Here is a 27,726-nt window from a genome sequence, read left to right as displayed (position 1 = left end):
TGTCTCCGTGCAGGTGTGTGCTGGGGAACACCACCATCCTAGCAGAGTTCGCCGGGGAAGAGGAGGTGAACCGCTTCTTTGCACAGGGCCAGTCGCTCGGCGGGACGACCAGCTGGCAGGCCTCCCCGGGAACCAATCAGACCAGGATGGGCGGATCTGGATCCGGAGTCGCTCATCCCATCGGTCACTCACCCCACTGGAACAACAACAACAACAGCGGCGGTGGTGGCGGCGGCGGCAGCAGCGGCGGGCTCGGAGCGGGTGGAACTAAAACGGGCGGGGAGTTGCTCTGGGGAGGCGTTCAGCAGTATTCCAGCCTGTGGGGACCCCCGAGCGGCGAGGAGGGACGAGTCATGGGGAGCCCCACGCCAATCAATACGCTGCTGCCTGGCGACCTGCTGAGTGGAGAGTCCATGTAGGAGGGGGAAAAAAAACTGACAAAGAGGAGCAAAAACCTTGCAAATCAGTGTGGAGATAATCAAGTGTGGATGTGAAGACGAGGAGGAGAGAGACGAGAGGAGGACAAGGCTTCATATTCGCTGCTTGGCTTTGTCTGCCTCCTCTGCTCTTTTTTTTTTTTTTTTGCTCGTGTTAAACGGCATTTCAGTCGCAGTTGTTTTGTGGTGAGTTTCGGATCCCGGCGTTTCATTTATCAAAGAACAAAAGAAAAAGACAAAAACGTTTTACAGAAACAAGCGGGGGGTGAGGGTCGCTGTTGTAAACAAACTCGAGTCAACTGACATGGCGACAAGCTGCCATCTTTATTCTGGTGGGATCCCTCACTGCCTTTCCAGGCAATCATAATGCACCTCAGAGATCCATGGAGAAAGGCATCATTCCCAAAGTTCTAACAAAAACCCGTCAATCAGAGTGGGTGTTGCACGGTCAGTCGGTCCAGACCCAACAACATTTGTTTCTGTCAGCACTAATTTTAGCCTTAAACTGTTTCCTGCCCTGCTATCCACGCTCAACTCTTTACTCGGTAAAGAAGCTTACGGAGAACTTGCACACCCTTATTTCTGAGCCAGTGAAACCTGAGTGGAAAGTACATGCTGCTGCAGCTCACAACGTCAGTGCATTTGAGTTTCTTTAGTTTTTTTCCCCCGCAGTCGGATCAAGTTCCCACCAACAAACACATCGCTCAAAGGGAATGATGCAACTTTGTTCGCCTTGCTCAAGCCATTTATTTTTGTAGTATTTTTTTTATGACTCGTTTTCTTGAACCATTGCAAGCAAAGCTTAAAAAAATGATGTTATTCAAATGTGTCTGTCGACCGTATCTGGTGGGTGGATGTACATATGATGAGATGAACCACTGCTAATACAAAGGAACTGTAAAAAAGACAAACATGATGATGCACCTCAGCCTTTTTATGGGCTCTTTTATGTTTTTTTTTTTTTTTGCAGTTTGGTCTCGACCTGTCTCAGCGACATTTTGGGAGAAATTAAAGAAGAAGAAAAAACAACCTCAAATTGTTCCTTCCCCTCTCCGCCGCGCGCCCACTCCACCTGCAAAACCCACCATTTCAAGCGACGTGCAATATAAGCCACAGACTCTACCGTCCAAGCACCCTACGACTGAGAGCAGACTGTAAGGAAAGAGTGAACTGCGAACACTTTATCTGCCCTCAGAAAAAGAGGAAAAAACTGCCACTACTACCCTTTATCTCCCCTTAGAGAGAGTGTGAACTCAGGAGAGTAGCAAGCTGGTCTTCAACCATTTTCTGTCCAAGACACAAGGACTTCGATACAAAGCACTTCTTCAGCCAGCCACCTCTCCATAAGACTTGTGTGTGTGTGATTTTATGTGTGCGCGTGTGTGTGTGTGTTTGGGAAGAAGGCAACAAACCAAATTCAGAGGAGCTTGTTTTCTTTTCCCCCTCACCCAGAAGACAAGATCACTTTTTTTTGTCCACATTTGCTTCGGTTTTAAAGGAAAAAAAAACACAAAAAAAAAGAGGCAAAGACTTGTGAATAGGTGGTCTGTTATAGCACTTAACGAGAGCGCCGCTGCTCCTTATACCCTCAATGCCAACGAACAGAAGAAAGGTGAAGCAACACTGGCAAATAAAAACTGCAAAAAGACTTCAAAGCAATCTGCTCAGTGGCTTCTCTGTGTACTTATTTTTTAACTTGACATGGATGTGAACTTTGTTTTTCCTTCTTAAGTCAGTGGGACCAGAGGATGTCAAACACGGTAGCAAAGTGAAGGGAAATGCAAAGAAAACTCAAAGCGCTCATCCTCACCTTCTTCTTCTATATATATATATATATATATATATATATATATATATATATATATAAAGTATATATAAAGTAAACATCACTGTTAACATTGCAACTTTGAGAACTTTTTACGCCTTGGTGTCTGGGATCGCTCAGCTGGATCCGGCAGGGAGGATCGCCGTCTCGTCCTTGTTTTCATTGTTTTTCTTTTTGGAGGCCCAGCCAACCGGTGTGATAGTGTGGCCACTGAGTGCCTGCCTGCTGCAGAGAGCAGAGCTGCAGCAGCCCTCACCTTTTCCCCCCCACTGTCCCCCGTCGCCACCTCCTTCACCTGCCCTCCTCCCTGCTGATTCCTCCTCTCCCCTCCTCCGCCTTCACGCCGGGAGGAGCTCGGAAATTACTACTACTGCTACTATTGTCAGAGCATGTCCTCAGCAAGCACCACTTCCACTGTCTGTCGTTCTCCTGCAAACATCACTTTAGTCAAAGATCAAAGTCATTTGAGTGTTTTGGGGTTTACCTTTTGGGTTGTACTTAACTGAATTGCCATGATGCGTTTATTTTGTTGCTGAAGTTGTTGATGACAGTTTCTTGATACGCGTGGGTCAGGAGATTCTCAAACATTGGAGAAAAACACCACGGTTTCACAGTATCAAGGTACTACCAAAAGCTTTCATAACAAAAATGTGTAACAGGATCCAGATGCTCTTATTTAAACCAGAAAAACATTAATTAGACCTACTGCTGCTAAAACAAAATGACATTTTAGTCATGATTAGAATTTAGGACTACGCAATGTTTAGAAAAGAGAAGATTTTAACTTTTACTGTTGAATGTTGGGATCAATTGGAAATGACTTGTGTTTTCCCATCATTGTCCCTGAGTTTTATCATCTCTGTCAATAAGATACCTCTGTAGATATTGGCATGCAGCGTGTGGTCGCATTACATTTAACCCACCGAATAATGCATTCAGGCATAATGTCTTTTACGATTGCGGTTCTGTATCGCATTATGGTTCCAATTGCAATTTGAAATGTTGTGTTTACTACAATACATATAACTTTTTATTCCAATATAGACCTCAGAAAATATTTAATAAAACTAAATTCAGTTGTAAACTGTCTTATTATGCAGAATATTGAACCACTTTGTTGAAATTAGTCAGGCTATCTCATCTGGTAGCTAGTTTAAAGCTTTTACTTTTAGCTTTTAGCTTGTACTTTAGCAGCAATAATGTACTTCTCTTAATGATAAACGTTTCTGTGTTCATCCTATGCGAAACCAGAGAAATGCAGCCTCGTGGTTAATGCGCTGGTTAGGAAAAATATTACACTATTAAGAAAAATAGCGTTTTAAAAATCGAATGACAGCGATTTCTCACTAGGATATCACTTCTTTTTGATAATCTTGTACCTTTGTGGGAAAAGTAATGGTGGACTCTTTGTTAAGAACGATTATTGCCCCGCTTTGGATAGGAGGAGTATTATTGTCACTGCCGGCGCACGACACTATTTTCACTATTGAGCGAACTGGGTTGTATGAATTAAGCCTTAATAAGACTGATGGGTGGCTCTCCTTTAGTTTCCATATTTGGTCTGTCTGTAATTTCTGCAACCAGAAATATTTCCTTAACAGCCCAACTGAAAGATACAGTAGACCATTTTCAGCCAGCTGGTAGCAGTGCGCAGCAACAAGCAGGGGAGGGGCAACGCTGTCAATCAACGCTCCGTACGGAAAACACTGGTCACTCCTGCGCTTCCTCTAGCATGTCATTAAGATGACTCTTTACACTCTGGTTGTACCTTGATACTGGAAACCAGTCCATGCCTAGCTTCTGATTGTTTCTGATTGTTTCTGATGATCATTTCTTTTGCTTTCAAATACTGGTCTTTATGCAGTGTTCAGCATCCCTCCTGTCCCTTCCTGCCGCCTCCCGAGCAGAACCGGCGCGCAGTCCCACCGGTACGCCTCAGCAGGCGGCTAAAAGCGTAATCGGACCTTGCGTTGCGGCCGGCCTCGTTCTGCCGTGGACGGGCTTCACTCGCGCTGAACTCTGGGAGCGCTCTGTCACACTTAGAGCCACCTCGACTGACAGCAAGCCTTCCATTTCTATGCAAACGACAAAAGGAGGTGTTTGTCCGCAGCCATCCTCTACATCCGCCAGTCTCCACTTCTCCTCTCACAACTCGTACTACCAGGCAGCTTCTCCTGAAACCTCACTGGGGTCAAACGTAGGGGACACTGACAGAGAGTCCCGCCTCTCCTTAGATTGACACTAAACAACCTGCTGGAGACACTATGTGTTGCCCGTCGCTCCTTCAAGCTGATGCCAACAGGATCGCTGGTATCTACTTCCACTTTCTCACGTTGTCATTTATGTTAGAGTAAAGGAGTCACTGCTGCTGGGGCTTACCCACCGGGCCGCTGGAGAAGCAGAAGGGCAGGACAGATGATGCTGGTCTTTGAGGAACAGTGGACTGGAATATATATATTTTTTTAATTTTATTCGTTTAGCGGCTGCAGTAGGAGGAAGAGGAAGTGGGAAGGGGGGGGGGGGGGTCCGAGGGAGGTCCCTGTATGTGTCTGTGCACTGTTTATGGGTCACATCGGGTACATCTCTTTAAAAACCAAAAACATTATTATTATTTTTTTCTTTCTTTTTATCATCAAGATTTTCACAAAAACTAGAAACTACAAAAAAAAAAAAGAAGAAGAAGAAAAAAAGCTGTGCACTCAGAAGCTGAGACGCACCTCAAGTTTGGTACCAAGTCTTAAAAAAAAAAAAAAATACTACAAAAAAAAAAAACTTTGGGGACTTGCCCTCTTCCAGAGTCGCCTTGGACGTGCGTCGTTCAACAAAAAAACAAAAACAAAACAACAACAAAAAAAAACAATCACTTTTTGCCTGTGCTGTTTGTTCGTGAGATTGTTCCTGAAAACCTGCATTAATGAACTCCACACTGGACTTTAATCATGGAGCTGGTGTTGAAGTTGAGGCGTGGGGGGGAGGTGGGTCAGGGGGTCGACTCTCGGATGTGGATTTCTCGGCGCAGCACCAGCACTGAGAGCCTCTCTCCCACATCCTCATCTGCACTCTTATCTACCTGTAAAGTGTCGGAAATCGGATGCTCTCCCTACTTTTTACATGTTTTTTTATTTTTATTATTATTATTATTAATTTTGAAGGCAACTGGAGCTCGAGTAAAACCTGCTTCATAATCACAGATCAGACACGAGTCTGAGAAGGGACCCAAGAAATCAAAAGGACTGGGTTGAATATGCACATGCTAGCTCATACACAAGTATACAACCAAGAGTACATAATGGATGTGTGTGGCTAGACTTGACCTGTTTTCCCACTTTTACTCCCTTTGCTTCATCCCTTCCCATTTGTTTCCCAGATGACGAGATCATAAACATATCAGAGTAATACAGAATAATGAGAACAAATACTTGAATCAAAAAAAAAAAAGAAGCGCCAATAATGTAATGTGAACACTTTTTTTGTAGGGTTTTTTTTTTTTTTTTATTCGTCTGATTCATACACTTCAGAGATTTTGACAGCGTCTGTTCAGAGTTACTAAAATTTGAAATGTCTGAAAACAAAGATTGATTATTACGGCAATTTTTACATCTTATCAGAGTGTTTGCACAAGGCGGCTTGTACTGTATGTATGAATGAATGTCTGTCAGGTGTAAAAACACATACAGGTGCACCTCGGTACACTGGAAGGACATCAAAACTAAATCGAACACAGATTTGTTGTGCGGTGATCAATTTTATTTGTTTATTTCTGGTCATTTTGATGATTGCTTTTAAGTGCACACTTTGACTAAGCCCTTTCAAGGTCCTGCCGAGATTATTGTCTTGAACACAAATCCACCCGTCGTCGTTCGCAGAAGTCCAGAAGCCTTACAAATATCTTTGTACCCCTTTCCAGGCTGTTAGTTTGAGATCTTGTTGCCCTACGTTGCTCTCTCAGAAAGGTACTGGTTAAGTACATTTGAACTCGGCTTTCCAAAAAGATGGTTAACAACAGTCATTATTTGAGAGAGGGGTGATTACGTTTTTACATGTACTCATGATTCAAAAACTGCTTTTGTATTTCTTCAGTTTATGTTTGTCACTTTGAAAGTTGAGTGGAAGGAAAAAGTACAAAATCAATAGGGATGATTACTTGTTACTCATAACGATCTAAATTAGCAAAAATAAGCACCAAAGGCCTAAATCTGTTAGCTTCACTTCTTTAATTGTAAGCAAAAATAAACTTTTTGACGCCATTCTGATTTATTGAGATGCACCTGTATGAGAGCTCGTGATTACTGCGGAGAGCGTCCTCCGCCTCGTATTTCTTTTCATTTCAGTATACTTTTTTTTTTTTTTTTTTTGCTTGTCAGAAACTATATTGTAATGTTGTAACTAGCCTCTAGCGTTGCACTGAGTGTCGGCCTCACCCCTCACCCAGCTACATGAACAACATGATACAAGTACTGAAGGGGAGACGGGGGGACAGTTCACGTGTAAATGTTTACTCAAGGACTAAAGTAAGTGTGTGTGTTTTGTTTTTGTTTTTTTCTCATGTAATGTTTTATCTACCTTAGTGGCTTTCATTGTGGAATAATCCAAGAAAGTATGGATCATAATTGAGTATTGCACCATTTTTCAGACTGTAAACTTTAAAAAGAAAAAAATCATATATGTAAAACAAAAACAAAAAAAAATCTAAAAAATACAGCAAAAAAAAAAAAAAGTATTTTACAGACCTGTGGCCATAGATTGGAGGTAGAGGGACTTTAACGCTCCCCGAATCTGAGCAAACGGAGAGTGAAGAACGAGACATCAGACAGAGCCTGGGCTTCTAGGGCTCACCTCAGAGGTGCCTACCTTTCTGTTTTTTTTTTTTGTTTTTTTTTTCGTTTTAAGTCCTGTCATCTTTTGTTTCCCTTTTTCCTGCAAGGCCACTGACAGTTTACAGTTTTATTTCTTCAGCAAAACAAAGGAGGAATCAAACCACACGAATGTTGGAAGAAGAAAGCAAAAGGACAAATGCTTCCATTTTAAAAAAGAAAAAAAAACACTTTACACAAATGAAGATTTCCTGTGCTACTTTCAGAACTCTGGGATTGAACAGTGTTGTCTTGTTCTGTTAACCTTCTTCCTTTTGTGTTGATGTCGATTTCATGAACTTATCTGTTTGGGTTTTTTTTTTTTTATGTCGATTATGTATTATGTTTTTTTTTTTCCTTTGTAGAAAAAGAAAAGGAAAAAAAAAAGGCTCACTATCTTGCACACACACGATTAAAGTGGATCTTGTCTCAGGAAAGCCAGGGTTCCAGAGTACCAACTCCACGCCATTTTAATGTACATTTTTATGTATGATGAGTTAAAAAAAAAAAAAAGAAGAAAAAAAATGACAGAATTTTAAGCACTGAAAGTTATGGATTTCAGAAGAAAATACCTTTTCTTTTTTTTTTTGTTTCTAAATCCGTAGCAGTTACATAATAACCAAATAATGGACTTTTAAACAAAAATGGAGTGCTTTATAATATAAATCTATATATTAAAATTGCTTTACTTTTAAAAACAAAAGTGGTCAATGAGTTTGTTTAAAAAGAAAAGACAAAAAAATACAGTGAATAACATGCAAATGCTGTATGTTTGAATCTTTGTTGTGTTTTTCTTAATGAGGTCCCGTCCTGACTGAATCAGGAACATTGTGCATTAATCTTTCTGTCTCTCTCGTTCTCCCGCTGCGGGTATTATTATTGTTATTATTATTATTAATAGATTAATCAGACTTGTTTTGGAGCATTTTTGTTTCAGATCTTTTTGGAGGATGTAATGTGAAACATGAGCTGGTTGTAAAAGGATCATGAATCTATGCACAAGTGTTGGGCGGGGCAGAAGGTAAACAGGGGTCAGGGGGGGATTTTATGGCCCGCTTCTTCTAAGTGGCTGTTTTATTGCAGGGGTTCTGATGTGTTTTTAATGTGTTTTAGTTGTTCTCTAAGGGGACAAGCGGATGGGCGGGGTGAAGCCCACCACCTCCAGCTTCCCCCACCTGGTCCCTCTTCAGATTGACCTAGCGCTACATCGCCATGCTGTGTATTCCTAAACCAATGAGCATCTCACACTTTAGCACTGTGGGATTCTAGCCTGTCACCCTCACGGGTTTTTGATCTTTGTTTCCTTTCCTCAGTTTTGTGTTATGGAGGGTGGGAGGTGGGATTAGGGCTGCTTTTTTTTTTGTTTTTTTTTTTGCCTTTTTTATTTTAAATAAGTAAAAATGTTACTGAGAGTTAATGAGAAGTCAGTGGCTTGTAATGTTTTATTTTTGTTTTCTCTGTATATCTTTCTCCTCATAGAATGTGATTGTTAAATGACATGCACCGAAACAAATGTTTTCATGAACTATGGAGCTTCTTTCAAATATTAATAAAATAGCATTTTTTTTCTTGTCCGTTTGGCTGTCCTAGTTTTTATTGATCGTGTCGACGTCGCTTCCTGTCTGCGTGATGCCGAAGTTCACACTCTGACGGCCAGCTGTCGGGGACAGGCGTAGTAGTTGTCCTGTGGCTGCCGGATGTTTGGGTTGGCGTAAACTGGGAAGCGGACTTCCTCCGGTTGCGGGGAGGCCTCGTGGGTTATTCTGGGGCTTCCTGCGCTCTGCTGCTTCCTGCTCATTTCCTCATAGATGGGAGAATGAGGCTGCGGTGGGCGATGATGCCTTAATCTTCCCTGCAAAACAATTATATTGAAAACAGATCAGAGAGAAAATCTATTTGATAAATCTGTATATGAAAGGAATAAAATAACTACTCACACATTTCTCCATGGCCAATAAGCTCACTGTCAGCAGGAGAAGGCCTGCTGCTGCAGAGATGGTGAGGAGCAGAGGGATGTAACCTTGAGAGCACCCACATGACCTTCCTGAACCAGAAACACATTATTAAAATAAATCTGTCAACCTATTTAATTTATGCTACAGTGAGCTACACACCTTCCCCTTCCACCAGCAGGAAGTACCTCTGTGCCCCGAGGACGACCTGATCTGAGCTGTTCTTCTGTCTGTAACTCAGCTCCCACATGTAAAGTCCCGTATCACTCAGCTGAAGGTGGGAGATGCTAACGTTGATCCTTGGCGAGTTCAACCCCCCGCTGAGCTGCAGACGGGCCCCGTGCTCTGGGTCCCTCCTGACCGTGCTGCCCTCGGCCACAGAGAGCAGGGTGGTCTGGCTCTGGGGGCCGCGGTGGTACAGATGGAGTCCCACCAGGTGACCCCGTTCCTGCTGAGGGGTGCAGGAGAGAACCAGAGACTGGTCCTCTGCCAGCTGCTGAAAGATCACCTCTGCACAGGCTGGGAGAAAAAGTAACAAGTGTCAGCTGCTGGTAAAATACAAACAGGTTAGTTCATGAATTAATTTAGATCATGGTTTCAAAATTTCTTGCTGGAAAGTCATAGGTAGCAGAAAATTAATACTGCGCATTGAAGGAACAGAGGCGATAGACAGGATGGAGAGAAGAGCAGGACAATTCTGGAAGACAGTTTGCAAAAATCTTAAGATTGGGACAGAGGTTCACCTTCCAGAAGGTCAATGACTATGAAGATACTGCTGGAGCTACAGCTTAAATCAAAGCAGCTTCATGTGTTAAAAAATCAAATCCAGTACTGAATCAATGGAAGAATTTGTGAAAATTGCTCTTTAATTGCTTTTCATCTAATCTGACTGAACTTGAACTATACTAAGAAAAAAAGATTGAATGAAAATGTTTGGGTCTTTAATGTATAATAATCATGATAAGCGCTTCATTGCTGGAGTTAAAACACTTGATTATTGAGAGGGATGTAAATAACTTTTTACATGGTCTTTTTTTTTGTTAAAGTATAAAAAATATGATGTAATTACTTTTGTAAGTCAGAAATAAACTTTGTTATGAAACATTTTTACTGAGTGTTTCTGTGAGTTAAGTGGAAATCACCTTACCTTCAAAGAGCTGAATAAAGAGGAGAAGAAACTGTAGATGTGTCTTCATGGTGTTTGCGTTTGAACAAAACCTGACAAATATTCTAGAGTTGGGTCATAACGTAGTCGTTCCCCGCTCTGCTTTCTGCTGCGAGGCGTTTGGGACAACCCTTTGGTTTTCATTGTTCCTCACCCTGAAGAACAGGAAGACGGCCTCAAAGCAAGAGCAGCTGTTAGAACGCAGTGGTTGGTCTGCACACAGCGAGGCAGCAGATGAAAGGTCTGAAATGATGCACAGGAACAGGGTGGGAAACCACAGAGCTCGAGAAACTACTTCTACTGGAGAAAATACAAAAAACATCTTTTTGCATTTCTGAACTCACTAAATAAAAAAAAAGAAGCTAATTCTCTGCCAGCTGGGGAACCGTCCTGCAGGCCCAAAGTTTGCTTGTACTTTAGGCTGGCCCTGCTTTTTTAAGAAAAAAGGGTTGTGTTAATGTTAGAGTGGAAAATGAAGCTCAAACTTGGTATCCAAACTGATGAATTACTGCCATCTTCTGGGTCAAACCTTCAACACACTTCTGATACATATTTAACTCTTAAAAAATTTTAAAAGAAAGAAAATAATATATAGTTGAAACTTAGTTTCCCAGGCTTCCATAATCCCATTAACATTATTCTGGTTTGATTTTCATATTTTCTACATGAGAGGGTTCAATTCAAGTTACGGTGATGGATTATTTTTGCATTCAGAAGTCTTTCTTCTCTCCTATTGGCTCCTTGTTTTGACTCGAACATTGTTCTGAATGTTGTACAGGCGTTATGGTTTTGATCCATTATTTTGCTAAAGTTGCTACTGTTTTATCACTTTGATCCAAAATATACTTTTGATTTTGACCTTTTTAACTTAATATCTACATTTCCTCTTTTATTTGCTTATTTTGCCATTTTATCTGCCTTTTTATTTCCCACTATTCAAACATATGGTTGTTTGTGCCCGGAGTCTTAAGCAAGTTAACAAAGCATGTGTATATTTTCCGTTTTTAAATTGAGTCTGGGTCAGAAATAAGCTTTTTTTGTGTGTGAAAGCTGCTAATTAGGAGTAATTGAGCTCAGGTGTGATTTAAATATCAACACTGCGCTGCTTGGTTCACCGTCTTGTGGGTCAGTCAGTAGGACTTTCAGTCTGAACCTGTTTGCCAAACTGGTTGGCGGTCCTCATGGATATGTTTTGGCTTTGGTGGAACCTCCTTTTAGGGGTCATGTTTTCTGGAGTCTCCCCTCGTTTAGCTCTGGCTCTTAAATCCTCGCTGTACGCGCCATATTCCTCTCTTCCCAGACCTCGGCCGCGGCAGACTCTTCCCGTGGTTCAGCAGGAGCAGCACCAGCCAGAGCTCGTCAACACTGTCACAGTGGTCTGCCACCCTGACTCTCTAGAAGTGGTAATTGCTGCTGATATGTTTGCAGTTGGCGCTCCGGTGGACAGTCGGGAGCTGCGTCTTGGTGTGGAGGACAATGAGTTCTGCAGAGCTACAGCTACTTCTGCAGAGGAATACAGGATTGTTGTTGGGCTGGATGACTGTGGCACCAAACACTGGGTAACTTGATCTGCTCTGCTGCTGGTTATTTCACTATGTAAATCCTGTTTCTAAACTTGCTGCTCTTCCAGATGACTAAGGATTCCCTTGTCTACGCAAACCTCCTCGTTTACTCTCCTCTAGCGTCCCCTAGTGGGGTAGTTCACATGGATGAGGCAGTAATCCCAGTTGAATGCCATTATGAAAGGTCTCTAGTTTTCCTATTGAGCTCTTTAATTATTGAAAAGCTGTTTTTTTGTTTGTTTTTTTTTTAACCTGTGAAGTATCTGCTTTTATAGGAAGTATGGTGTATCCAGCTCTTCACTCATGCCGACATGGATTCCCTTCACGTCTATCCAAGCTGGAGTGGAAACTCTGTACTTTAGCTTGAAGCTAATGAATGGTACATTCAGTTTTTCCCTCAGCTCTCGGACTTAATTCCAGCTCATCCCCCATGTTCTTTTCTCCAGATAACTGGATGTATGAAAGGGGTGCCAACGCATTCTTCCTCGGTGAGCCGATCAACCTTGAGGCCTCCGTGAGGCTTGATCACCACATGGGTCTCAGGGTGTTTCTGAGCAGCTGTGTGGCCACACTTCAACCAGCTCTAAACTCTGATCCCAAATACATCTTCATTGAAAATGGGTGAGAAACTCAAGAGTTTCAAAGTACCTGCTCTCGCATAACTAAAGTGAGTTTACTAAACATGTACCCATCAATACATGGTGTCTGGACCTTCTTTGTCTTTTTAGATGCTTGGTTGACTCTCAGCTTCCAAACTCGAAGGCACAGTTCTTGCCCAGGACCAGAGATGACAAGCTGCAGTTGACCATTGACGCCTTCAAGTTCCACAATGACGACCGAAGACAGGTGAGGATGTGTTCCTCTACCTTGCCACACATCTTCACATTAGTTCTCACTCTTTCTCTTTAGCTCTACATCACATGCCACCTAACTGCTGTGCCAGTAAATGATGCCGAATCGCCAAACAAGGCCTGCAGTTTCCTGAATGGAAGGTGAGTGAAATTGGTAAATGAGTTGGCAGTATGACATGAATGAGACTGAATCTTCTCCTCAGATGGAGGTCAGCTGATGGAAACGACTATTTGTGTGGATATTGCAAAGCCCTAAATCAAGTGCCAGGCAAGTCTGGCATTTCTGGGATGATCGGTCCTCGTGGTTTTGGTAAGGTGGCTGCTGCTGAATACATGTGGCGGAGTGGGCTGAAGACTAAAAAGGGTAAAGATTCTCTCCCTCATGTCTTTTTGCATTGACTAAATGGTTTCTGACAACCTAATTTTTTCAGCTCTGTGGGAGCAAGAGGCCAGAGTGGGTCCACTGACCGTCTTGCCATCAAGTAAAAGTGGACATCTTCATTTTGAGGAGCTCCCTAGTGTCATCCAGAAACTTTACAGACCGACACTGTATGGCAGCCACTGGAGAAGTGGAATCTACAAAACTGGTGGGTTTAAGATGGTAAATATTTAAAAGGCATAACTCTTAATGAAATGATATCCGTCTTCCAGATCTGGGGAAGGGACTGATTCATGAGCGTTCTACCTCAGAACTAGATGCTGAAAATGAAACTGGACTGAAAGGTACTGTTTTAACATCTTGCTGAATCTGTAAGCTGGCCCTGTAAATGCTTTCTGCATTTTTCAGGTGACTTTGAGGAAGCGGGACTTCATGATGAGGCGACCAACAAGTTCATGCTGAAATCCTTAGATGTGCCAATGGCCAACACCAAATCTGGTTACACTGGCACCACCTCTACAGTGACAAATGCAACTGCTACTGACCTTTCTGATGTATCTGAACCAAAGGAATAAAATATTTGTCAGAGTTTTCCTCTAGAATTTGAGATATTCTATCTGGAGTCAAACATTTGTAACTTGGGACATTTGTGCTTTTAACACATTTAGTAAGTTTCCATGGTTATAGAAAACTATCTGAGCTGATTGTCATAGTTGTGAGGTAGCGTTTTTTTTTTAACAGCCTGGATTATTTGGGGCTTTACCCTCCTGCTGTTTTCTAAAATTCCAGCAGAAGGTGTACATATCAGATGAGGCTTCTGCATCTTGGCATTGGTGTGCCCATCAGTCATACAATGAGGCCTTCAAATATCAAATTATTAGAGGAAAATGCCACATCAAGTGGGTCTTATTCACTGTTAAACATCTTCGCCCATGACTTGTATAGTGCAGCTGAAAATAGTTTACCCACTGTCACCAGTTCAGAAAATTGAAATGAAGCACAGAACCAGAAAATTCTCAATTTGTCATGACAATGGTCTACTTGGCCTGAGATGGAGTTGTGACTTCAATTCCAACTAATGTTTTCCTTTCTGAAATGACCACTTGTGGATTTTAATATACTTGGGGAAGGCACATAAATTGTGTGCCTTAATTACAAAACATCTAATGTCTGAAAAGAGTATTTTGTCTGAAAATCTGATTGTTATGCCTGGTCAGACAATGGGGCTTTGGAAACAGGGTGCACTTGCTGTGGTCAAGGTTGAATGAAATTTTAAAATCTGGTTAAACCTATAGAAGGCAAGTACCTTTCTCCAGATTAGAAAGATCTATAACGCATTTCAGTAAGAACCAGGGGTACTGCACACCCCTAAAAGAGTAGAAGAGTATTGCGTTTTAGATTGTTCTTGGAAAAACTAATCAGTCACGGCTGATTAGTGGGTGCACTCACGGCTGCACAGTGAACCCACTGATTTTTATTTTTTTTTTACAGCAGACAGCCGCTCCCGTCTTACAGGTACTGCGTACCCCCGCTAAATCTTTTAGAGGTATGCAGTACCCGAGCGTACCCGCCTACTTTCACCCCTGTGTAGAATTGAAACCAGTTGTAAAACGGTGTCACAGAACAGTAATCTGACTGCTACGTAGCAAAAGTCACACCCACTGAAAGCATAAAACCAGGAAAGGTTCGTTTGATTAAAATCTAAGCCATAGGGGTGTTGGAAATGGTTTGCCTGCAAGGTTAATACTGGTAAGTACAACAAATTTGTCGATGTTTTTATAATACAAAGGGGAAAATCGGACTTAATGTATTCGTTATACACCTAAGGACGTACTTTGTTTCGTTTTTTGTTGCATAGTATGTTGCAAATTTTAAACCAAGTAAAGGAAGAAGATTTATGACTGAAAACAATGTGAAGCTTTTGATGATTACAGAAAGACTTGTCTTTTTAGACTTAAAACTTAGTTTTACTATTGCCAGATTATGTATCTTTGTAATTACTTGATATAAAATCACATCAACTCTTGAGCATGAGGAGAAAACCACAACTAAAATATAAACTTCAAACAGTTCAGTGAACCAGATTGAGGAAATCAGTACTTCCTTTTGTTATTCAGCACTTCATGTTTTAAAGAGTTTTACAATTGTGTCATTTAACATGTATTTCATACTGTATGAATTTGAAGAGATTTTATGATTCCAAAGGAGACATAACCATTTAGCAGGTACTCTGGCTATTATGGTTTCACCAGCAGACCCCCTATGGGTAACACACTTTATTTTAAGGGATTTGCATAAGACTGACATGACACCTGTCATGAACATAAAGAAGTCTTCATGAATGTTTATGAAAGTTGTCATGAAGTGTCATTCGGTAAATAATTACATTTTTAATGCAAAGTTGTTCTAAAAGTTGCATTGAAAGTCCAATAAAAATGCAACTTTGCATTAAACTATCATAATTTACAAAATCATGCAAAGTTGGCACTTTTAATGGACTTTTAATGCAAATTTTAGAGCAACTTTGCATTATAAGTGTCATTATTTACCGAAGGACACTTTATGACAACTTCATAAACATTCATAAAGACTTCTTTATGTTCATGGCAGGTGTTATGTCATGTTTTTGACAGTGTCATGTCAGTCTTATGCAAATCCCTTCAAATAAAGTGTTACCGATTTAAGCAATGATATATCCAGGAGTTGAATTAAACAAAGTAATCGTAGGTTTATTATTTTCCCTGCAGTCATCACGTAAAATGAATTTCCAGTCTCCAGATTTGGGTAAGTAAGATAACGTAAACACGACAACAAAAACTAACAAAATATCCTGTCAATTATGTTAGGAAAAAATATAAATGTGTGTTTTATGTTGTCATCTCAACAGTGTATGTTTTTGTTATGATTTTAGATGAGTACTCATTTTATATACTATAGTAAAAAACGATGTGTTAGTAATTGCTGCCAATAAATTTATCCTAAGTTGATTTAAGAATTTGTATATAAATTGTGTAGCCTTCTGTTCTTTGTGTTTTGTAATTACTATGAATTAAATGTTTTGTTTATCACTAACAGAAGACAAGCATTGTACAAGAGAAATATTAATTTTAACACTTGATTTAAACACTTTTATCCAGCAGAGTGGCAGAAACTGCCTTTCACCTCCTGGACTGAATCTCATGTGAGCTCATGGCTGAAATCCATTGGAATAAAAGAAAATTACATACTGAAGCTGAATGATGAAGAAGTGACTGGATCAGTTCTCACAGCTCTACAGAGGGATTATCTCAGCAAAACTATTGGAATGAAAAGTGGTCAAATTGAACTTTTACTCAAGAAAATAGATGATCTGCTAAAGACAGAACAGATCAAAGCAAATACAATAACGGACACAAATAGCAATACAAGACATGACAAAAAAGAAAATGTTTTTTTGTCGGAAGGAACAACTGACAGGAAAGTGCAAGATGATTGTAAATCAAATTGCAATTCATTCAATGACATTGTAAAGTCTGCAGTGGGTTCCTGTGAGTATCGAAAATTTGACCAGCGTCCAACAAACTTCAAATATGTGAAGCACAATTTGCTTCCCCCAGAGACGGGACCTGAAAACATGATTGTTCCATGTCATGAATATAAGTCACTAGAAACTGCACACAAACTGGACTCAAAAAGACTTAAAACAAAAGTGGCAAGTGAAGTCCTCAGATTTGCATGTGCCTGTATGAATATGAGAGTCAATGGAACAATTCACTTTGGCATAATGGATAGTGTCAAATCCACTCACAGGCATGGTGAAATCATGGGGATACCAGTCCAAAGTCAAGAAGATTTTGTGAATGCATTAGATTACATTGAAAAATGCTTTAAACGCTCGGAGCACCATATCGATGCTAGAAAATGTATCAGGAATCCCTGCTTCATTGAGGTCATTGATAAGGAAAATGCTGAGAAAACATGGGTTGTTGAATATGACATTGTTCCAAAAGCCAGCATTGTTAAAAGAAAACTGTACCGTGTCGGTGTACCAAAGTTCTCTGAGAAAGATGGCAAAGTGAAATGTGAAGAGCAAATCCCATATCACAGGGTCGGGGCCAACACACCACGGATATCTGATGACGAACTAGATTGTTTTATTCAAGATCTGAGAGAGAAGGACCAACAAAGGGAGGAGGCCGAGTCCTCAGCCAACCAATCACCTCTGGAATTCAGAGAAGACCAAAAGAGAAAGCTGTCCATCCTTCTGACCGGAGGGAAAACACACATGGACAATTCTCTCTTTTACATTGTTGTGGCAAACAAAATACAGCCAGAAGATCTTGACAGCATAACCTTCTTGGTTAACATGAAACTTTTTTGTGTGTTTGACTTTGACCCTGATTCTGAAACATCTGGCCTTTATGGTAAATACAAGGAGCAGAAAGCTGTCACCCCACATTTCCTTAATGATTATGAAAACAGCAATAGACTGGAAAACGCTGATCTTATTGCTTCTTTAAAGCTTTTTGACCGAGTTAGCTGGATCTATTGCAATGGACGAAACAACTTCCCTGCAGGGGAGGATCCCAGTGATGAAAGTACTTGGATCAAGACAAGAAAAAAAAAGATGAAAAAAGCTGTGTCCCTAATCTGCAATGAAATCCTCCCCAGGAATTCATTTGTTGTTCTCTTTCTACTCATGTCTGATGTTGAACAGCCTCTTGTTGAGACTTTTCATGAGTTTTATGCAGAAATGAATGGGTATAATTGTTTAGTTATCATTGCAGAATCTAAGGAAACCTATAGAAAATGGTCAAGTCTTGCTCAGGTTTCTTGTCCCATTTCTGAACTCAAAGAAATCAGCATTGTTGACATGCCACTGAGTCACGTGGATGCAACAGTTCAAAGCTTTCAGTTATCAAAGAACCAACCAGAAAGGAAACTACCAGTATCAAATGGGGGTTTGTGTTTCCTAAAGTTTGTTGACGAGGCTATGCTAGACTCTTTGGAGATCATCAGCGTTGACCAGTGTGATGACACAAACCTAGAAATCATGAGTGATGAAGAAATCAAAGAAACTGAACTCTACTTCTACCGTGGAGGAAAAATTAGCTGGATTAACTTTTGGCTTGCTGAAAAGCGTAAATGTGGAGTCATCATTGAACGGGATGCTTACAAAGACGCAAGCAAAATCCTGGATGATGTGCTTCATCGACACAAAGCTGTACGTCCCATAGAAAGTGTGAACATATATCATCATCCTGGCAGTGGGGGAAGCACAGTGGCACGACAGATGCTGTGGAAATGGAAAACAAAAGTACGATGTGCATTTGTAAAGCATTCAAAAGAAGTCATCACTGTTTGTGAGCATGCAGTGAAACTGAGGGAACATGCTGAGTATGACAAAAACAACTGTCATCCAGTTCTCCTCCTGCTGGAGGACCAAAATCCAGATTACATTGATGATCTTCGACGACATCTGGGAAATGCTATCACAATCAAAAAGATAAATCCCTCAATGTTGTGCTTCATCCTGCTCATCTGCAACAGATCAAATGATCCAGAAAGAATGTGCAGGGCATCACCATCTCAAACAGTAGCGGTCACCCACAAACTGTCAGATCGGGAAAAATCTTTGTTCCTGAACAAAAGTGAGGAACTCAAATTTCAGTTTGAAGACTTGGACTTCAAATTCATCCTCACATTTGTTCTTATGAGTAAAGAGTTCCAAACAAGTTACATAGAGGATTTTGTTAAAAATCTTTTAGATAAGATCGATCATACATCACTGATCACTCGCCTCATCAGATTTGTGGCTTTACTAAATTGTTATGTAAAGGATTCTTACATTTCTGTGTCTCACTGCGAGGCATATCTTGGTATTGGTCTGCATGTGGTTGGAACTCGGTACCATGCTTTTGTTGATCACCTCAGTGATGAGGCCAAATTAATTTTCATCCATCTTAGAGACAGTTCAACACACATCCAGTCAATCCGTATCATTCATCTGCTTGTGGCCAAAGAAATCCTGAGCCAGCTCTCTGTCAATATGCCTCAAAGCTCTATTGCCACAGAGCTCATCAAAGATGATGTACTCATCAATCACAGGTTTGACAGAGATACATTTTTTAAGGTTATAAGAGCTCTCTTCATTAGACGCAATAAAAAAAACAGAGGTGACCCAAAGGACACAACTTTTTCTCCACTAATTGAGGAAGTCCAAACTGAGGAAGGTGGTGTTCAGAAAGCTGTTGAATTGATGAAAACTGCATTCATAGCTTTGGGAAAAGATGCTTATGTGGCACAACAACTTGCCCGGCTGCTTTACACCAATAAGAGATTTGAGGAGGCTCTTGAGTGGGCACAGGAAGCAAAATCATTGTCTCCCCATGACACATTCATCCTGGACACACTGGGACAAGTGTACAAGCGATGGTTTTACCATTTGTACGACACCCTTGAAGAAAAAGACCCTTCCCCAGAAAAGGGGGTTGAAATCATAAGCATTGCCCTTAAAGGGATATCTGCTTTTCGAGCCTCTGAAAAAACACCAAAGAAAGAGACGGTCAACCTTAACAGTTCATACTATGGGGAAGTGGATGTTGGCTGCAGGCTGCTTAAGTTCTTGTCAGGAGTTGATGTTTTTTCAAAAACAACTGGATATTCAGAGCTGATGAACTACCTACTAACAGACTACATACCAGAAGAGGTCAAAATACCCTGGCAGAAATTTCATCAGCAGCTGAAAGGGTTGGAAAAGAGCTTGAGACAGGCTCTGGAATGCATTTCTGAAGATCTGAGCTACTTTCAGACTGACATTAGTGAAGAGGATGAGGAACTTGATGCAAGAGATCCAGAGCAGGTTTATAATCCAAGAAAATGGTTGACAAGGAAAAGTGCTGTATATGCTGGATTTTTCTGTGAAATACAAGACGAGATGAATCAAGCAGCTGAAAATGTCAGCACTGATACAAAACATCCTAGAAACATACTCTCACCTTTCCAAAGACAGATGAGAACCTACAAGCTTGGAGGAGGAAATGTTACATCAATCCTCTCTTTACTCTATGACAAAGACCGAAAGAGGGCTGGAAAAAAGCTTGAGGAGATTATGGACATGTATCCAGAAAACCTGACATGGAAGGGCCTTGATGAAATGGAGCTCACGAATTTCATTTTTTGCCAGATAGCTCTTAACTGCATCCTATCTAGATCCTCAAAGCTATTATCCCTTAAACAATTACAAGATCTCAGCAAGGGATTTAAGACGAACGGAAAAGACATGTCAAAAGCAAGTGCCCTCTTTCTTCTTTCTCTCCTGTTTTGGCCTGAAAACAGTAAAGAAGTGAGTTCTGCTGATGCCCAGATCCTTCTGTTGGCCATTGTTACTCTTCAGAGACTATGTGAACAAAAAATCCAACACATGTCTCAGAGAAAAAGTAGGATTGTCACACACTTCTTCCTGGCAAAGGCAAGAGGTCTAAACAAAATTGTCCACAGAAGTGCTATCGAAAAGCAGATCAAAGGAACGCTGAATGAGAGAAAACTAAAATGGCTCGGAGGGGAAGTTTGGAAAACCAAGGAAGTTGTGAAAAAACTGAAACGGATTGAAGGGTGGACAGAAAATGAAAACCTGTATGTCCAATGTGGGCATAAAGACAAAATAAGAGTCATTCCTCGATACTCTTCTTCCTTGCCCTATGGAAATGAAAAGGTCACTTTCTACTTAGGCTTTTCATTTGATGGCATTGTTGCTTTTGACATTCAGATGATGAAACAGTAACTTTCAATTAATATCATCTCAGATGATATTCATTTGAAAAATATTACAAAAAACATGAATTGCTTCAGAAAGGTGCAGCAAAATTTAAATATTTTAAGCTCAATATATTTGCTGACCAAACTGAATGAATGTGAGTAGCATAGGTGACAAGTTAAATCTAAGCTCAATTAGACTTGGTTTCATTATTCAGCTGTACATGTGTTTTTTATTATGCTGAATGTATGCAGTAGCGCATAATATATTTTTAACAAATCAAAGAAACCAGCGATTTTTTTTCTCTGAAACGTTTTATTTTCATTAAGTAAGCATATTCCTTCACATAGGGGATTATCTGTGGAGACATTCTGAGCGATAAAAGTTAACAGCTGTTTTTCTTGCATGAGCAAAGAAGATTGCAACACGTAGTGAAGCATTGTCCAGACGCGATGAAAAAAAATGTCCGTGGAATACAATTAAGCTGCGTGTGTGGTTTGTTCTTTTTTTTTTTTTCGTTTCAAAATAAAATTGCAAAAACAAAATAAGCATGTGTTTTTTTGTTTGTTTATTTTTTCCGTTTGTAAAACCTAAATCTAATAAATGAAAAATCTAATTAATAGAAAATCAACAGCGTTTGAATTTTGGTTTGCCAGCTAAATAAAAAGAAAATGCGGCTGTTTTAATATGTAGCGATACCGGAAATAAAGTAAATCGCCAAAGAAGAATCATTACAGTGGATGAAGACGGCTTGCAAACAAACCATTCCTAAATAATAGTCAATGGCTGCATCGTTTTCTGCATTGATTATCGAACTTTATGAGAGAGGAACAACACACTCTGAAATCAGTAATGCTTTGCGTTGCCATGGAACTCCACATTAGTCGGTAATGAGTGTTAGACGGTTTTGTATGGAGCACAACTTCAGAAACTGAGGGTGTACACTAGTGTGCCGTGAGTGATAGTCAGGTGTGCCGTGGAAATTATGCAATTTCACCTATGGTACCGTATTTTCCGGACTATAAGCCGCTACTTTTTTCCTAAGCTTTGAACCATGCGGATTGTAGCCCGGTGCGGCTTTTCTGTGGATTTTTCTTCAACCACCACGGGGCTCTCTAGCATTTTATTTTTATTTGAAGTCAAAATTGTAAATCAAATAAGAACGTGCTAATTTTCATTTAGAACAAGCACATGATAGCAGCAGGCACAACAAAGAAATGTTTTCAAACTCATATGATGCAGCTTTTAAGTTGAGGGCTATCGATCTGGCACAACAGGAGGGAAATTTGTCACGTCATCTGGAACTAAATCAATAGGAGACTGTTGCTTTTACAGTAAACAAAAACAACCAGTTGCTATCAGACCTCACCAAACAGCCTACGTGACATCAGTCCAAAAACAATGTGTGCTTCACAGTGTAGGTGAAGCACACACCTACACTGTACTTCATTTACATAAAATATTTGCATATTTATATAAAATTTGCCTTAGGACCTGTGGGTTAGTAAAGATCATGTGATAACAGGCACATCATCTTTGAGGTCAGTTTTTGTGTGCTTCTTAACACCACATAGCCTTTCAGTTTCCTGTTGTATAATAATCAATACAAAGTACTATAATACAAGCGGCCAGCGAAACCAGAAACAAGATTAACCTAAACCTATTAAAGAAACAATCAGACCGGGTGTCCAATCAGAAAGTTTTCAAAAGAGTGGCCCGCATCAGGCCGCTCTTTTGAAAACTTCTGGGGGGTTATTTTTGTTTTATTGTACACAATAAAGCAAAAATTCAGAAACTGATTTTGAGCAGTTTTACTAAAATGATGTCATAGGAGTGATCGATCTTGAACAAGAGAGTGAAATAGTTAGACTGAGTGAACAACATTACAGGTGTGTTGTTTTAAATGATTAAAAATGACCATAAATAAACAGATAAATGTTACTCATTGAGACTTGTTCTCGCTCCTCTCAGCATCAATATAAAATGAGTATATTAGTTAAAATGTCAGGAGGTCACATCAATGTGAAAACGTAAAAAATAAAACTAAGAATAATGAGTTACTGTTAATGAAACAGCAAACTCACACTAATTTGGTTTCCATCAACACTTAATTGGACATTAGAAATTAGGTAAAACAGCAACCCAGGTTTTCAAATTCATTTTTAAAATTATTATTATTTGTCTCCATCTGCTGGTTAACTTGTGGTATTCACTTTGTCCGTTTCTCATTTTTAATCAGTAAATCTAATATGCACTCAATATTTGCTTCTGTTTGTTAGAAAATTATTGATGTTGGGAAAAATTGCTTCATGACTCCCAAAGTTGGATACAATAAGTTATAGTTTGTGCACTCAGGATGTGGTTGTATTTATTTGCAGGGTTTTTTTTATGCTGTCTCTCGATAGTCCAGCACATTATCACCAACACTGGTAGATTTGGATTTAACTGTACTATCCGTCCAATACACTTGAAAAAGTTCTTATCATCAATTAGTATGTTGAGAAGCACTTCAGTTGAAATGTGTTTAACCATATAATAATCAGCTTTCCAAACCTATTGAGAACCCGGAACCTTTGTGGCAGACCTTAATTTTCGTCGGACATATTTCTGAAAGTACACTTTGGATCCAGGCAGGAAAACTGGCTCATCCTTTAGGTTTTTTCCTTTCTTTTTACAATTAGCCTCAAATTCAAACATATTTGAACCCAATCAACAACAAAGCAACAGGGAATATTGAAACACGTCCTTCTGTTGGCCTGTTTCCTCCGGTGCTAGCTTCCTCCGTGTAGCAGCAGGATGTTTTCTTCCCAGACTTCATCTTTCCAGGATTCAATCGACGTGGAGGAGAGAGATGAATTTGACAGCGAAGATATTGCTGGATACAGCCAGAAAATTCAGTTGAACTGCTACTACACCATCTATCTTTATCAGGGCACCAGGTAATGATGAATTTATGTTATTGCAGATGCTACTTTGAACCGATCTGTCGCTGTTGATTGTTCATATAATAGTTAAATGTGTTTTTACTGTGCTTTCCACCTAAATAAAACCAGGATTTATTGCTGTGCAGCAGTCCTCTTTGTGCACGTAAAGGCTCAATCATAAAATCTAAGCAGGTGATGAGTAAACTGTTGGTCGTCTTAGATCTGAGGCCTGTGGAGAAAATGTGGCGTGGAACCAGAGACGTGCAGACTCCACAAGTCACGATGACTTTAGGTAACACAGGAGCCATCCGTCCACCTTCTCGCTTTCTCAGTGGCTGTCACTGTTTTTACTTTGGGCTTTCACTGGATATCCAGCCAGCATGGACTCATCGTGGCTGACTTCACTCATGATTTTGTTCTGATTTCTCATCAGTGTGTTGCTGAGTTACACTGCTTCCTCATCTGAACAGTGTCCTCACTCCAGAGTGTGTTCAGGGATGATAACCCTGATTATCTGGGATTATTTGTGATCACCTCACATTCTCCACCTTTTCTTCATCGATTTGAGTGGCTTCCAAATTCGTCCTTGTCTTTTCTGATGGCTTGAATCTTAACCACCTCTTTTCTGATTATTATTTTATTTCTTTTTTGTCCACAGCTTGACACTAATTGACAGCAGCCTTCCATCAGAAGCAGAACCGGAGCTGCGGACCTATATTTCAAGGAGGCTGAGTAAAGGAGCTCTTCTTGGAGGCATGGGCAACATTGCCACTGTGGAGCTCAGGTATTTTTTCACCAAATCATAAAAGTTGATTAAAAATGTATTTGTACACTTTGGTTACTTTTTTATTAGATTGTATGTCATTAAAACCGCAAGCTTTATTGTTTGTTATTGACACTTTATGTGACAGAACAACACAAACCTACAAAACTGTAGCTTGCATTTGTTTTCAGATATATTTTCTAAAACTAAATTTTGCCTCAATTAAAATGTATAAGTATTTTTATGTGTCTCAACAAGCTTTGAATTAAAGTTTAAAGGGATTTGACAATGTTTGCAAGGTACTGTACATATAGTCACTCAAAGATTTGTAATTAAAATCCCTGTGATTGGGCTGTGAGAGAAATCTGAGCTCACCAATTATAAAAAGTTGCAACATTGAAGAAGTTGTAGAAAATGTTTCACAGGAGAGAGAAGTTGTTCCTTACATATTTTTTGACGCTGCGTAGATAATTTGCATAAATAAAACCTAATAACACATAATTTCATAGAAATCTTCCCAACTTCAAATGTTTCCATGCCATTAATGGACAGCAGTTTATTTCAAGTTTTTAATTTTAATGCTAGTTTTGCTACAGATAAATGGTGTTATTCTTTGTTTCACCAAAAAGCTGAGATTTTATGCTCTGATACTCCTAAATAAAATTCAGCACAACCAATTGCATTCCCAGGTCACATAATTAGTCAATGGAGCCCAACTCTGTGTAAATAAAACAACACATTATACAGATCTGACATCTTTATGGAAAAGTGGCAAGAAGAAAGCCTTTGCTGAAAGGAAAACATAAGTTTTGTTTACAGTTTGTAAACAAAACAAACTGATCGTCAGGTTATTTTTATTAATAAATGTCATTTTTCTCTGCAGTCTTCCAGAGCAGGCAATTGGCTGCTACTGCTGTCTCCTGGAGCAGGAAAGGTCTCCAGAACTGATGGAAACGGATACGTCATCTGCTTCATGGGGGGCTCCAAAAAGGGTCTGAACTTATATCCTTGTTTCTTTTATGGAATAAGCAAAAGTTACAACAAAGCTTCAACATTTTACTGTTTTCATATAATCCAATTCCTTCAGAATTCTCTTAAATTTTTTGACTTAAACTACATTTAGATTAGAACTCGATAAATATGTCCCAGGCCTACACAGCAGCCTTCAAACTCCAGAGGTGGGAAGATGTGACAAAATAAAGTTTTCTAGTCGCATTTCAAGGCTGCTGCTTTTAAACATCTTACCGTGTGTTTGTTGTAGCTGCAGAACCTTGAGACAGAAGTCCGTCCCTACCTGAGCCGCTGGTACGAGGAGTCGGTGATGCACATTTATCGAGTGGTGCAGCTGGTCCAGAGCAACATCAGCTTCCTGCTGCATGCTGTGAGTCGTCTCTTCTAAGAGCTACAGCTACTTCTGCAGAGGAATACAGGATTATTGTTGGACTGGATGACTGTGGCACCAAACACTGGGTAACTTGACCTGCTCTGCTGCTGGTTATTTCACTATGTAAATCCTGTTTCTAAACTTGCTGCTCTTCCAGATGACTAAGGATTCCCTTGTCTACGCAAACCTCCTCGTTTACTCTCCTCTGGCATCCTCTAGTGGGGTAGTTCACATGGATGAGGCAGTAATCCCAGTTGAATGCCATTATAAAAGGTCTGTCTCTTATTTCCTATTGAACTCTTTAATTATTGAAAAGCTGGTTTTACCTGTAAAGTATCTGCTTTTATAGGAAGTATGGTGTATCCAGCTCTTCACTCATGCCGACATGGATTCCCTTCACGTCTATCCAAGCTGGAGTGGAAACTCTGTACTTTAGCTTGAAGCTAATGAATGGTGCGTTCAGTTCTTCCCTCAGCTCTCGGACTTAATTCCAGCTCATCCCCCATGTTCTTTTCTCCAGATAACTGGATGTATGAAAGGGGTGCCAACGCATTCTTCCTCGGTGAGCCGATCAACCTTGAGGCCTCCGTGAGGCTTGATCACCACATGGGTCTCAGGGTGTTTCTGAGCAGCTGTGTGGCCACACTTCAACCAGCTCTAAACTCTGATCCCAAATACATCTTCATTGAAAATGGGTGAGAAACTGAAGAGTTTCAAAGTACCTGCTCTCACATAACTAAAGTGAGTTTACTAAACGTACCCATCAATACATGGTGTCTGGACCTTCTTTGTCTTTTTAGATGCTTAGTTGACTCTCAGCTTCCAAACTTGAAGGCACAGTTCTTGCCCAGGACCAGAGATGACAAGCTGCAGTTGACCTTTGACGCCTTCAAGCTCCACAATGACGACCGAAGACAGGTGAGGATGTGTTCCTCTACCTTGCCACACATCTTCAGATTAGTACTCACTCTTTCTCTTTAGCTCTACATCACATGCCACCTAACTGCTGTGCCAGTAAATGATGCCGAATCGCCAAACAAGGCCTGCAGTTTCCTGAATGGAAGGTGAGTGAAATTGGTAAATGAGTTGGCAGTATGACATGAATGAGACTGAATCTTCTCCTCAGATGGAGGTCAGCTGATGGCAATGACTTCTTGTGTGGATATTGCAAAGCCCTAAATCAAGTGCCAGGCAAGTCTGGCATTCCTGGGATGGTCGGTCCTCGTGGTTTTGGGAAGGTGGCTGCTGCTGAATACATGTGGCGGAGTGGGCTGAAGACTAAAAAGGGTAAAGATTCTCTCCCTCATGTCTTTTTGCATTGACTAAATGGTTTCTGACAACCTAATTTTTTCAGCTCTGTGGGAGCAAGAGGCCAGAGTGGGTCCCCTGACCGTCTTGCCATCAAGTAAAAGTGGACATCTTCATTTTGAGGAGCTCCCTAGTGTCATCCAGAAACTTTACAGACCGACACTGTATGGCAGCCACTGGAGAAGTGGAATCTACAAAACTGGTGGGTTTAAGATGGTGAATATTTAAAAGGCATAGCTCTTGATGAAATGATATGTCTTCCAGATGTGGGGAAGGGACTGATTCATGAGCACTCGACCTCTGAACTAGATGCTGAAAATGAAACTGGACTGAAAGGTATTGTCTTAACATCTTGCCGAGTCTGTAAGCTGGCCCTGTAAATGCTTTCTGCATTTTTCAGGTGACTTTGAGGAAGCAGGACTTCATGATGAAGCGACCAACAAGTTCATGCTGAAATCCTTAGAAGTGCCAATGGCCAACACCAAATCTGGTTACACTGGCACCACCTCTACAGTGACAAATGCAACCGCTACTGAAACTGACCTTTCTGATGTATCTGAACCAAAGGAATAAAATATTTGTCATTGA

At 40.4% G+C, this 27,726-nt stretch overlaps 5 protein-coding genes and 1 pseudogene across 9 annotated transcripts in view; 5 read left to right on the top strand and 1 right to left on the bottom strand.

Moving 5' to 3' along the window:
- Positions 1 to 8,689, top strand: part of tnrc6c1 (trinucleotide repeat containing adaptor 6C1) — a 52,456-nt gene extending 43,767 nt beyond the window's left edge. For all 3 annotated transcript variants that reach the window (XM_081609928.1, XM_081609927.1, XM_008416859.3), the window contains exon 21: positions 14 to 8,689. In XM_081609928.1, coding sequence (XP_081466054.1) covers positions 14 to 419 — 406 coding nt within the window. In that variant the 3' untranslated portion in view covers positions 420 to 8,689. The remainder of the gene's footprint in view (positions 1 to 13) is intronic.
- LOC103469286 (uncharacterized) lies at positions 7,115 to 11,479 on the bottom strand. The gene is made up of 4 exons (XM_008416864.3): positions 10,215 to 11,479; positions 9,230 to 9,586; positions 9,053 to 9,159; positions 7,115 to 8,967 (listed from the first exon to the last, which is right to left on the bottom strand). Exons 1-4 carry the CDS (start codon positions 10,261 to 10,263, stop codon positions 8,755 to 8,757), a joined length of 726 nt encoding a protein of 241 aa, XP_008415086.1. The 5' UTR covers positions 10,264 to 11,479; the 3' UTR covers positions 7,115 to 8,754.
- On the top strand, positions 11,426 to 13,631 carry LOC103469290 (zona pellucida sperm-binding protein 3-like). Its single transcript, XM_008416874.3, has 10 exons — positions 11,426 to 11,791; positions 11,863 to 11,978; positions 12,070 to 12,173; positions 12,241 to 12,415; positions 12,523 to 12,640; positions 12,704 to 12,786; positions 12,849 to 13,009; positions 13,077 to 13,232; positions 13,297 to 13,368; positions 13,433 to 13,631. Exons 1-10 carry the CDS (start codon positions 11,456 to 11,458, stop codon positions 13,597 to 13,599), a joined length of 1,488 nt encoding a protein of 495 aa, XP_008415096.2. The 5' UTR covers positions 11,426 to 11,455; the 3' UTR covers positions 13,600 to 13,631.
- Positions 13,632 to 13,781: 150 nt separating this feature from the next.
- LOC108166520 (sterile alpha motif domain-containing protein 9-like) lies at positions 13,782 to 21,250 on the top strand. 2 transcript variants are annotated; one of them, XM_081609930.1, is made up of 3 exons: positions 13,782 to 14,773; positions 15,772 to 15,808; positions 16,165 to 21,250. In XM_081609930.1, exons 2-3 carry the CDS (start codon positions 15,784 to 15,786, stop codon positions 20,784 to 20,786), a joined length of 4,647 nt encoding a protein of 1,548 aa, XP_081466056.1. In that variant the 5' UTR covers positions 13,782 to 14,773; positions 15,772 to 15,783; the 3' UTR covers positions 20,787 to 21,250. The 2 variants fall into 2 exon arrangements, with proteins under 2 accessions (XP_081466056.1, XP_081466055.1); XM_081609929.1 differs by lacking the exon at positions 13,782 to 14,773 and having other exon boundaries at positions 15,646 to 15,808.
- A 2,092-nt stretch (positions 21,251 to 23,342) lies between these two features.
- LOC145547569 (protein Njmu-R1-like) lies at positions 23,343 to 25,845 on the top strand (annotated as a pseudogene). The gene is made up of 6 exons (XR_014088816.1): positions 23,343 to 23,698; positions 23,904 to 23,975; positions 24,342 to 24,467; positions 25,330 to 25,438; positions 25,596 to 25,624; positions 25,708 to 25,845. The product of XR_014088816.1 is annotated as a protein Njmu-R1-like (transcript).
- Positions 25,445 to 27,726, top strand: LOC145552534 (zona pellucida sperm-binding protein 3-like). The gene is made up of 11 exons (XM_081609922.1): positions 25,445 to 25,624; positions 25,708 to 25,916; positions 25,988 to 26,103; positions 26,180 to 26,283; positions 26,351 to 26,525; positions 26,631 to 26,748; positions 26,812 to 26,894; positions 26,957 to 27,117; positions 27,185 to 27,340; positions 27,403 to 27,474; positions 27,539 to 27,726. Exons 3-11 carry the CDS (start codon positions 25,988 to 25,990, stop codon positions 27,709 to 27,711), a joined length of 1,158 nt encoding a protein of 385 aa, XP_081466048.1. The 5' UTR covers positions 25,445 to 25,624; positions 25,708 to 25,916; the 3' UTR covers positions 27,712 to 27,726.

The sequence above is a fragment of the Poecilia reticulata genome, chromosome 8, assembly GCF_904066995.2.
Source record: "Poecilia reticulata chromosome 8, P_reticulata-male-v2, whole genome shotgun sequence".
Classification (NCBI taxonomy): domain Eukaryota; kingdom Metazoa; phylum Chordata; class Actinopteri; order Cyprinodontiformes; family Poeciliidae; genus Poecilia; species Poecilia reticulata.
Note: the sequence above shows the minus strand (reverse complement) of the source record. Positions and strands in the feature narration are given on the sequence as shown.